Source organism: Pleurodeles waltl, chromosome 7, assembly GCF_031143425.1.
Source record: "Pleurodeles waltl isolate 20211129_DDA chromosome 7, aPleWal1.hap1.20221129, whole genome shotgun sequence".
Taxonomy (NCBI): domain Eukaryota; kingdom Metazoa; phylum Chordata; class Amphibia; order Caudata; family Salamandridae; genus Pleurodeles; species Pleurodeles waltl.
Window position 1 is genome coordinate 405,925,828 of NC_090446.1, and position 12,514 is coordinate 405,938,341.

At 46.6% G+C, this 12,514-nt stretch overlaps 1 protein-coding gene across 3 annotated transcripts in view; it reads right to left on the minus strand.

The window, feature by feature from the left end:
- The window catches only part of NDRG3 (NDRG family member 3), an 836,729-nt gene that overhangs the window by 96,154 nt on the left and 728,061 nt on the right, over nucleotides 1–12,514 (minus strand). For all 3 annotated transcript variants that reach the window (XM_069243888.1, XM_069243886.1, XM_069243887.1), the window contains one exon: nucleotides 12,092–12,143. In XM_069243888.1, coding sequence (XP_069099989.1) covers nucleotides 12,092–12,143 — 52 coding nt within the window. The remainder of the gene's footprint in view (nucleotides 1–12,091; nucleotides 12,144–12,514) is intronic.

The following is a 12,514-nucleotide window of genomic DNA, read 5'->3' on the forward strand; positions in this document are numbered from 1 at the left end:
AAAGCTGTTCAGCGCGGAGTCCACATTCTCTCCAAACAAATAGAAGCTGTTAGAAATGGAGTCTCTAGTTGGCAGAGGTATACCTTTGTCCAAGTAGGGACCACAATCCTTGTCAGGGTACGTCGCAACACAATCCAAATTATCCTGTGCCCACCCTCCTGCAGCTTGGCACTGAGCAGTCAGGCTTATCTTAGAAGGCAATATGTAGAGTGTTTGTGCAGAACTTTATACAATAACAGTAAAAAAAAAAAAAACACAAAAAGACACCACACAGGTTTAGGAAAATAGAGAATATTTATCTTAATAAAATAATGTTAAAACATTGAAAATCCAATGTACACAAGCAAAGTTATGAATATTTAAAGATTAAATCCAACTAAAACACTTAGAAAACACAATAGATCCAACGGGGGCTATCATGGAGTCGTTGACGGAGTCATTCCCAACAATCTGACACCACCAGTGCCAGTCACGGAGTCACACGGACCCCCAGAAACAGTACCTTTTAAAAATTAAAAACAAGGACGTCGCACAGAGTTGGAAAGAGACATTGATGGCGTCAGTCCCTTATAGCTTCCGAAGAAAGAGACATCGGTTCTGTGCTGTGAAGCAGATGGAGGTGAGGTATCTGTTCCGTCCAGATGCACCGGGAGATGATGCATCGTCGTGCGCAATGCATTGATTCCTTGTGTACCAGCGGGGTTGCGGGTTCCGGTCCGTCAGGACACGATGTGTTAAGTTTGCAGTGCCGCAATGACCCTGAGTGACGTCAGCGGAGTCACAGCGTTGTCGGACTTGCATTGCAGGCCGCAGTCATTGCGTGCAGCGATGTCCACAGAGTGGGAGCAGCGTGCGGCATCGCAGAAGTAATTCCAGAGTCGCTGGAGTTGGGTAATAGCAAAAAGCTAGTAGATGAAGTCTTTGCTGTATCGAGACTTCAGAACAGGAGGCAAGCTCAATTCAAGCCCTTCGAGAGCACTTTGGAGGAAGGCAGAGTCCTTCCAGCACAGTCAGAGGCCAGCAGTCCTTTGCAGCAAAGCAGTCCAGAGAGTCCTTTGGGCAGCCAGGCAGGTCTTCTGACAGAGTTCAGGTGCAGGTCCAGAAGTGTCTGATTTGGTGGGATCAGAGACCCAGTTTATTTACCCAAAAATGCCTTTGAAGTGGGGGAAACTTGAAAGAGTGGTTTTTAAGTACACACGTTCCCCATTCAGCCCAGTCCTGTTTGCCAGGGTCTGAGTGGGGGGTTATCAGTCCTTTGTGTGAGGGCAGGCCACTGGCCTTTGAAATGTAAGTGTCAGGCACTCTAACCTTCCAGCCCAGCAAGATCCATTCAGTATGCAGATGAATGCAGATGTGACGGAGTGTCCTGTGTTGGTGGTTTTCTGGGTGAAATGCACCAAGGAGCTCTCAATCAGTACGGACAAAATGTTGATTGGAAACAGGCTGTAAGGCACAGATGGTTTTAAATGCAGAGAAATGCTCACTTTCTGAAAGTAAAAAGAACAGTTGATGGATGGAATGCAGACCAAAATCAAACATTCACCCCCAGTCACAGATCTGGGTTTAATCCATCAGTTTTTTTGCTCACCATGCCATTTCAATTTGGACATAGCCATAGGCAAATCAGTCTTGACCCTGTTCCCCATGGGAACAGTCCATTCCGAACTTCCAGGCCAGGTCCTCCCTGGCCCAGAAACAAGCTTCCAGGGACTGGTTTCGGGGTATCACCCCTCTTCAGCCAGGCTAGTTTGAATCTAGTGGCATAGTGAGCATGGACCCACATCTCTGCATACCCTTCCTACTTGGGGCAACAAATGCAAAAAAAACAGTTGATGGACGGAAAATTAAACCCAGAAAGATCTGGGTTTAATTCATCAGTTTTTTTGCTCACCATACCATTCCAGTTTGGACCTATCCATGTGCAAATCAGGTCCCAAGCAGGACGTTGGTGATAGCTTCATTGAAAAGAAGTGGTTCCGATAGGATGACTCCCAGTTGAAGCACCTTCGTCAAGACATTTGTCTTGACTGCCACTGAAGACAACTGAAGATCCAAGATCTCAGCTGGCCTCCTCTCCACCTTAACGAATGAGGCACCGTCCTCCATAGACACAGTAGGAGGAGAAACTAGGCCAGTGTCTAGTGAGGTGTCTGCCCCACTGGCATCCACCAGGTCCTCAAACCAGGTGTCCTTAGGGTCTTTTAAGGGCTGGTAACCATAAGGATCCTCAGACCCCTCCAATTCATCATCCAATCCAGGCCTGTCTTAAGAATTAGGCACTGGCTCTTACATGGGATGACTCTGTGACAGAGTCAGGAATGATGATGGGGAGGAGTGGGTGCCAGGTAAGGTTGAGGTCGCTCAACCAGTGCTGCTCCAGAACTGTCACTGGATCCCCGGGGACTTGACTGGTGATGAGGGCAGGTCTGTTGGCTGAAAACCAGTAGGAGCCCCTCCAGAACTCACGGGGTCCAGAGGTGCTCCAAACAGGAGGTGCATGGCCTCGTAGAACTCTTAGTTTGGGGGGAATCGCTCCAGCTCTATTAAAGCTCAGGGAGGCATGAAGATGGCCCAGGCGCAGGCTCCACCACAGACCTAGGACTTGAGTGCTGACAGCCTCGAGTCTCGACTGAAGGCTTGCACTGTAAAGTTGATGACCTCTGACTTCTTCTTGTGGGACTTAATGGATTTTCCTGGCAGCTTTGTGTGGGATGACGATCGACTCCATGAACGGTCTCGGATGTTTCTCTCGACTGAGATCTGAAACATCTCAGGGTCATTCTGCATCAGGCAGCTTTGGAGGGACTGCTCTTTCAGCGCCTTTGGATGCATGGCGTGGCAATCCGCAACAGTCTTGGCGTCATGATCGCACTCCAGACACCAAAGGCAAAGAAACCGCAGATCTGCCACAGATATCGAACGGTGAAAGGTGCTGTATGGTTTGAAATCTGTCTTTTTGGTCGACATCTACAAACCAGGAGAGACAGTTTCGAAAAAATATTCAACAAAAGGCTAACAAAGGTGAGTCAAAAATTGACTGGGGGTAGCTCTCTCCAGATAAGCGCTGACTGAAACAGAACTAAAAGAAATGACATCAGCATGCTGAGGTGGCGGCTATATAGGCACCACATGTCATTTGCAGCAGTGACATTGCCATGCAAAGCTGAACGACAGCACCTACCCGCGAGCAGGGACACTGCTTGTCAAACGTTTTCAGATCCAGTCTGATGCATGGGGAATATTCTAAAGGTAAATAACCTGTGACTAGAAGTCTCGATCAGATATATTTGTTCACCATACTTTACAAGCATTGGAAAAGCTAATTGTTCGGCCCTCACATTTGACACACCTTTTTGTTTTGCCAGTGGTCTTTTGGTTACTTATTTGGCCAGAAGATGAAGCATGCCACCCTTGGGTGGATGAGGCTTGTGCGCCAATGAGCTAATGCATCCATCAACCTAGTTGGATACGGGTATTTGATATACTATCTAGGACCCTTAGCAGAACGATATACTTCATTAATACAGTTACATTTTAGGAGAGCATATACTGGACTGAAAATGATCTCAGTCCTCCTTATTTTAGGAGATAAGATGCATTTTAGTGTATTCAACTATTTTCAAATACACGTTGCCTAGATCAGGGTAGAAAGCTATCCGCATAGATCATGGAAACAACTCAGGGCAGCAGCAGGGATACACAATCAAACATGAACAAAAGCCGCTGCAGAGCCACAATTGTTTCCAGCGCAACATGACCGATGGGCGACAATGGTAATCTTAGCCACAACACAAACAATGAGCAGAGGGGCAACCATCTTGCCCAGGCTGTCCTTGTGTATGTCCGCAGGATCTCTATGCATGCAGACAACCAAATACCTGAAGGTGTGGAGCTACTGGGGCTATGTAAGGCCCAGATTCCACTAGAAGTGTCAGGCACGATTCCAACATGGGGAAATACAAGACTTATGCATATTTACGAAGAGGTCGGAGAGAGCATTAAATTTGTCCAAGAGTCTAAGAACTGGCGTCAGACCCGAAGTAATGTTGTATAATTAAATCAGAATGTCATCCTCATATAAAGAGATTATACATTCCCGACATCCACAGTCCTTGTCCCATGCACAAGACTCACATTCAACATGCCAGAGGAATCATGGCAAGTGAAAACAATAAGGGTGATAAAGGGCAGACCTGGCTAGTGCCCCTGTGGATCTGCCACTGTTCTTAATTGTCGCAACCAACTTGTACCCATGCCATCGGAACGGCATATAGCACCTGGATCCAGGCCAGCAGCTCCTCCCCATGCAGTAGAAGACTTCAGAAATGTACATCCACGAGAGGATGTCAAATGCCTTATATATATCCATGTCCACCGAGACTGCCACAGTCCTGGGCATGTCCCCCGACAGTCTGTCCAGTATATAGCAGTGGCATCTAAAATTCAAGGAAAGGCTCCTCCCAGGAACAGAGCCGCACTGGTCAGAGTGAATCAGGGATGATAAACAGAAGTGGATACAGTTTGCAAAAAGTCTTCGCAAGATCTCACAATCCAAGTTTAAAAGAGTATTCACTCCTGTCTAGTGGATCCCACCACACCTCCTTTTAGGGATCATTACTATATGGATCTCCTGATAGGAATCTGAAGTCTGGTAGCTGCTCCACCGTACAGGCCACTAGGTATACCCAAACTAAATGCTCAAGCAGGCCTGCCTGAAAAGATTAAGTTCCTGGGGAAGGCAGTCACTGCCAGGTGTCTTGACCTTCACCAACTGTTTAATCGCCAGGCTATGTCACGGTCCATGATGGAACCACCCTTAATTGTCCTCCAGGGTCAATGTGGTCAGAAGCATTTTGCCTAGAAGAAAGGCCAACTGATCTTCATCTGCATCTGCCGCTGTCCATACAGGGTTATATAATAGTCTGAAAACAGTGCAACAATTTCTGCCTGCCTATGCATGTAGTGGCCTCGGTGCAAAATGGCTGTAATCGTCGGTCAACTGCGCTCCAACTGCGGGAGACCCACAAGTAGACGTCCTACCCGACCCCCTCTGCATACCTCAATGAAACTGTTCCTGGAACACATGCTGGCCCAGCTTGGAGCTCAGGTCAGTATGTTCCCACGTCTGTTGAACCAGGGTGCAGTGTGCCTACACATACGAAACTGCAGAGTTCCAAGAGACATAGTTCATGCTCCATACGGTACAGCTGGGAGAGTGAAGCATGCCCCAATGGAGGCTTTAATCAGATCTCTTGAATACCAACTATAAACCTCTAATTTTGGTTTCTGAAGTAGCATGCTACTGGCCACAAAGAGCTACAATGCCTTGTCAGGGGTAGTAAGAGATATATTAATACAATTTACCTTTACAATGCGCATTTTAACCTCCTGCGTGCCCAGGATGAGCTGGTCTCACCCTCGGCCACAGTTGCCCAGTGCCGAGGACAAGACCAGCTCGTTCTGCTATGGGCCATTGGGGGAGGGCCAAGCACCCCCCTTCCCTGAGCAGGGATTGGAGGTGAATCGCTTACCCTTCGACTCCTGCCCGCCCCACACCCCTGTGGCGTCTGATGACATCAGCGCGTGATTGCTTTTGGATGCTGCCATGTACGAAAATCCACAACACATCTGAAAACTAAACATCCGTGTGAGTCCAGGGTGGTGTGCTTCACATGCACCCCGCACTATTTTCTTACCCACAATGTCCTGCAAACCTACAACTTTGCTGGAAATCACATTTTTTTCCACATTTTTGTGATGGAACCTTCCGGAATCTGCAGGAATCCACAAAATTCCTACCACCCAGCATTGTCTCATGTACACCGATAAAATTTCTGCCACACTTGTCAGCCTAAAATTTGTTTTTTTGGGGTTTTTTTCAAGCTGCCCTTTTGGACCCGCTGAGGTTCCCCCCTCAATTTCAACATGTTTTTGGCTCTTCCCCGTCACAGGCACTTGGCCCACCCACACAAGTGAGGTATAATTTTTACCGGGAGACTGAAGGGAACGTTGGGTGGTAGGAATTTTGTCCCGGTGCGGTGATCCCACACAGAAATGTGGGAAAAATATGATTTTTTTCAGGTAAATTTGAAGTCTGCTGAGGCTTCTGGGTAAGAAAACACTAGGGGATCCACGCAAGTCACACCAACCTGGACTCCCACGGGTGTCTAGTTTTCAGAAATGTCTGGGTTCGCTAGGTTTCCCTGTATGGCTGCTGAGCCCAGTACCAAAAAAGCAGGTGCCCCGGCAAAAACAGGTAGTTTTGTATTTGATCATTTTGATGTATCCAGTTAGTGTTTTGGGGCATTTCCTTTCGCGGGCACTAGGTCTACCCACAAAAGTGAGGTACCATTTTTATCGGGAGACTTGGGGGAGGAACACATTTCTTCCTTCCAAATGTATGACAGTGAGTAAAAAAGATGTCTATTTGAGAAATGCCCTATAATTCACATGCTAGTATTGGGACCCCTAGAATTCAGAGATCAAATAACAACTGTGTCGCAACACCGTATCTTGTGCCCATTTTGGAAATACAAAGGTTTTCTTGATACATATTTTTCACTCTTTATATTTCACCAAATGAATTGCTGTATGCCCGGTTTGGAATGAAACTCTATTGCAAGGTGCAGCTCATTTATTGGCTCTGGGTACCTAGGGTTCTTGATGAACCTAGAAGCCCTATATATCCCCACAACCAGAAGAGTCGAGCAGAAGTAACGGTATATTGCTTTAAAAAAATCTGACACCGCAGGAAAAAAGTTAAAGTAAAACGAGAAATGGCTTTTTTTTTTTTTCACCTCAATTTCAATATTTTTTATATTAGTTAATATTTTCTGTAGGAAAATCCTGTAGGATCTACACCAATGAAACCTTCAGAATTCAGAATGTTGTCTACTTTTCAGAAATGTATAGCTTTCCGGGATCCAGCATTGGTATCACACCCATTTCTGTCACTAACTGGAAGGAGGCTAAAAGCAGAAAAAATAGTAAAAATGGGGTATGTCCCAGTAAAGTGCCAAAACTGTGGTACAAAATGTGGTTTTCTGATTCAAGTCTGCCTGGTCCTAAAAGCTGTGAAGTTGGTTATTTTAGCACCATAAACGCTTTGTTGATGCCATTTTCAGGGACAAAACCACAAGCCGCCTTCTGCAGTCCTGTTTTCCCTTTTTTTTTTTTTTTTTTTTTAAACGAATTTTTTTCCTGCATTTTGGCTAATTTCTTGGTCTCCTTCAGGGGAACCCACAGACTCTGGGTACCTCTAGAATCCCTAGGATGTTGGGGGGAAAAAAGGATGTAAATTTGGCATGGGGTAGCTTATTTGGACAAAACGTTATGCGGGCCTAAGCGCGAACTGCCCCAAATAGCCAAAAAAGGCCTGGCACCTGAGGTGGGAAAAGGCCTGGCAGCGAAGGGGTTAAAAGTGTCTCTCTCAGCCAATTACGTGGAGGCCAAGTTAGCCTTCACTTCAAAGTAGTGCATTTGTCATGCGTGAGGGTGCCCCAGTAGGCAGAATCTTCCAAGGATGAACACTGAAAACTCCAGGAGGGGATATGAGTTATCGACAGACCCCAACGCATGGACAGCAAAAGTGGACAGTGATGCGAAAAAGTCATCGCTAGGTATTCTGCATGGTGCATCACCTCTGTAAGGTGTCGGAAAGTGAGGAATAGGTCTATCCTAGTATGCGAAGCATGACTGGTCAATGGGCGTGCCTGCCTCCATGCATCTGATAGGTGCTTATTTTGTATCCAACTGCCCATGTTCAGATGTTGTGTGGCAATTGACACTGTAGGAGAGGATGGGATCTGTCAGGATGTCCAACACACAACTGATATCCCTTTCCCCACCAAGAACTTGTTCAAGGCTGACACTATTAAGTCATTCAGCAAGTGGAGGTGAGTAGCCTGTCCTGCCTTCAGAGAGTAAAGCCCGGGAGATGAACCAGAGAGCCATCTAGTCTCCCACTTACAAAAAAGTATCTCCCTTCAGGGTCTGCTCTCTGCCATTCCAGTTGAAACATCACCCTCTGTGCTATTAATATCAGGCCTCCTGCTGGAGTATGCTGAAAATGTGGTTAAATAAAGAGCTGGCCTCACCAGCAGTAATGCAATTGGTTCCCCTCTAACGCAGTAAGGTGTCTCTCTCATAGCAATTTGTGCACTGAGACTTAGTAAGTAAAAATGGACGGGATTGCCCTTGGCCAGTTGATGCTAGGACCCCATGTCAGTCAACAAAGATAGGCCGATCACCCATGGGATGACGACTGCCTCGAAGCGATGCAGGTGCTAGAAGCAGGTCTCTGTCAACCTAGCTGGGTCCAGATAACTGAAGGATGGCCAGGCAGCCATCCAAGTTAGCTCGGTGTTTTAGTCCACAGTCCATATACCACCACCTCGCCTCAATCTAAATCATATAATTTCCTCCACAGAAAGTGATGTGACCTTAGAGAGCACTTGTGTGTACTCATCCCAGATAAGTGAGGAGTTCTCTGTTTGCCACTTCACTGCTGGCATCTGATACAAATGTGGAAGAGGGCTCACAGAGAGACCTACAATGTTTCAGGGCTGTGTGGTTATCCGGACCCAGTCTTCTCTTCCCTCTCCTACGTCATGAACTCCTAGAGCACTGAGACCACTCCTGCAAAGCCTCCACTTCTAATGTTGCCCCCACGAGACCCTGCCCAATCCTAGGCCTCCCCAGGTCTGTAAAGAAGGCCTTACCCTCACGGATGATCAAGAGCCAGGCCGGAAACAGCATGGCATTCTACAGTCCCATATCATGAAGTCTGCATTTCACACTGACGACAGAGGCTCTCTGCCTCTGGACAGCCAGGGTATAATCTGGGAAAATGAAAACCATATTACTGTCCACAAAGCAGCCTGTCTGCTCAGAGAATTAAGTCTGTTGCGAAAGTGCCGGACAGGTCAGGGGTCCGGATGAGGGCCCAGAGGGTGGCATCCTCACTGGGACCCAGTGTGCCCACTCTAAGGAGAAGAAAGTGGACAGGCAGTGTTGTGCCAACGTTACCCACCAAGCGTATGTTGCTGCAGTACGCTCAGCCCCCCGCTTTCTCGGCCCTGTCTTTCAGGAAGCAAAGGTGATTGGAGAGCTTCTGCACCTGCTGCTGGAGGTCCATCATTTGGGGCTGCAACGGTTGTATTGACGATTCTGCCTGTGTCACAATCTTGTGAAGTTTCTTTTGATCCTCTTGCAGGAGCCCATCTCAACAGCCAAAACATTTATCTTCACCTCCACAGAGGATCCTGAAGGGTTTACTTCCTCCAGGATCTGGGCAACTCCATAAGAGCCTGTTACAGTAGTCCTGGTTTCAACATCAACGGCCATCCATTCGGTCCTCATGCCTATGTTTGGGCATAGCACAGTATTTTGAGGCAGTTTTGCAGTTTTAAGCTTCCCCATAATGGGCTCGGGCAGTAGGAAGCCAGGGGGCAAAACACCTGTTATGAGTCCAGGCCATCCATAAGCAGCTAGCTAAACTACCTAACGAGGTGACGTAGAGCATGCAGCTGTCAACTGTGCAATCCGTCCGGGCCAGGGGTGGGGCAAGGATGAGGTGCATTGAGCTCAGGCTGCCGCCCAGGCCAGAGGTGGGCATACAACTGTCAGGTAGCAGCGTGGGGGTTCCAGCACCCCCCTGCCATTCGAATGACATCTACCGGCCTCAGCCAACTCTAGACCACCTGAGGCACCATCCTGTCAGTGTCTTAGTGAAGGCAGGGGCTCAGGGATCGCTGATGCAGTGATTGCAGGGGGAGGGGTGAGGTATGGGGAAGGGATTGGTGCCATAACTTCCCCCCTCCAGCAGCACAAGGTCCCAAAGTAGGTGAGGGAGCCTTGTCCCAACTGACCTCTCGCACTGGGGCCCCCTGCCGTAGTGTAGAAAGGGGAATTATTCCTGGCCACCCAAGAACAAGGTCCAGCACTCCTCTGCAGCCATGGCTTGGCCACCTCTGATCTGCAACCTGTTGCAGCCTCCACAGCAATCTGCTGCCATGCAGCGAGGGGTGACAAGTCATCACCTGGTCCCATCAATCGTTCCTGTAGCCACAAGGAAGGCCAGAGCATTGGCCCCCACACCTCCTCAGAACCAGAAGGGGCCTCTCTTGCCAGGGGCCAAGCCCCACCACTGCTCAAATGGGGAAGGATAGGAGCGGCGGCCTGGCAGAGCTCACTAAGCTTGGGCCACCATCTCCCTCATCCTGACCACACCACCTGAATTAATGTATCTTAAGATTTAACATGCAGTGGGGAAGACAGTGCTGATAATGTTAGATCTGTTAGCGGCGTTCAACGTGGTCCCCCATTCCAGGCTCCTGGCACATCTCCAATCAAGTGGAGTGGAAGGTCAGGTCCTGAACTGGCTTATATTTTCTTGAGTGGTAGAGGACATGGAGTATAGTTTCCTTCTTTTTCTTCAGTGTCCCTGGATTTAATAGTGAGGGAGCCTTAGGGCTCTGCTCTGAGCTCTACGCTGTTCAACACTTATCTTATGCCACTAGCACAGCTGGCAGAGGCCTTGGGGGTAAAAGTGATCTCCTCTGCTGATGACACACAGTTGCTATTTTTCTGTAAGAAGGGTGAATAAACTGTAGGGGAATCAATTAAATCTGATTTGGCGGCTGTATTTTACTGGATGACCATCAACCAATTGAAGTGTAATGCAGATGAAACTAAAATTCTCTTTTTGGTCACAATCTCCCTGAAACCTGGCATATCTTCTGAGCAGATGGCTCCCCCTACCTCTGACCCCACCCCCACCCAGCCCTCAGGGGGAGCAGTCAACAATCTTGGTGTCAAATTTGACAGCCATCTTTCTTATCACACAGAAATTAATTCTGTGGTAAGCTCTCGCTTTGATCTGCATTCTGGAAAACGTTCTACATTTTCTCTCATCTGTCAAAAATTAATTCATCCAGGCACTTATCACACTGAGATTTGACTATGCAAATGCTTTGTTTTTGGTACTGCCTGGTTAATAGACTCCAGGTGGTCCAGAACACAGCAGCCCACATCCTCCTCAACCTGCTATTGAGAACGCATGTATCTCCTCATCTTCGCTCCCTTCACTGGCTCCCAGTGAGGAAGAGGATCCTGTTTAAAACAAAGCTCTTCATCACATGGGTCCTGGTTGCTTGGGTGCCAAAATTAGCTTCCACCTCCCAACCAGGAACCAGCACTCTGCGAACAGCCTGTGGGCAAGGGTTCCCAAGATTGGTTGCACCAGAGCAGGAGGACATGCTCTTTCCTATCTGGGGCCATCAGCATAGAATAGGCTCCCACTTCAGCTACACTCTTTGGACTCAATCAACATGTTTAATAAAAAGACTTAAGCCATGGCTGTTTCTTCAAGAGTAAAGGTCTTTTCAAGTGTTGTTGGTTCTACCTATTAGCTTAGTGCCGGGACACTCCTAGGAGTAGCTGAGCGCTGTATAAATCCTGTTTAATTCATTAATATACACCAATAGAGTGCTAAAAATAAAATGGTTTCTTGATGTCAGATTTTGAAGAATAGGAGTCATCAAATCAAATGGTTGGTAAAGAAATTGTGCTCTATGGAAGAGACAAAAACAAGAGGGAATAAAAACCATTAACTAAGAAGTAACTAAATAATGTAATCGATAACAGACATCTAAAAGTTGTCTGTAGGCAAGGCAAAAAAATTAAATCGCGATTATAGCTGTTCTGTTTAAGTTTTTTCTAGCTGTACATTGGTCATTACTATTTGATAAGTTCAAAGAAGGAAGCACCTACTCTACAGTAGTATTAAATGTCATGCATTCTACAGAACTAGTAGAATTGTGCCAGTAAAGGTTAATGGTCTTCATTATTTCTTAGAATATTTGTCTTTGGTCTTCATTAGACCCCACCATTTTAATGAAAACAAAACGCAAGTTATAATGTTAACACTTTATAAAAAACTATTTTTGGCTCACTGTTTACTAGACAACATTTTAAAGTCCTTAAAGGTAAATTTCGATGCAAATATTTGTTTTAAAGTTCAATGGCCATATTTTAATCACTTCTAAAAGAAGGTGGGTGTTTCTTGCTGAGCAAGAAGTTGATTACTTACTGTAGCCCATCCCTTGTACGAAGTACTTGAATGCTTCTGCAAGCTTTCCTGGCTGAGGGAGAGAAAACAACGCAATTGTTAATACTAGACTAGTATCGGGTTTTAATACACTTTGGACGTAGCGTCAAAGAGCAGAAGAATGTCTTACCCAGAACAGTTTGAATTTTGCATGGTGTGCTGTGCATACAAAAATATGGCGTTGGATCTGACAGATTGGATTACAGAAACCAAGATGCATTTGAGTTGAGGTGTACACATATAACTGAAACCTTGACAGAACGATAAGCATATGGATTTTAGATTTACAATTAAGTCATTTAATCAGACTATTACGATGAAAAAAATGCACAGCTGCATTACTGTAGGAAGTTGGCTCTGTATATACTATCTCAAAGTGAGAGATTGTGTGCAGAGTCCAAGGGT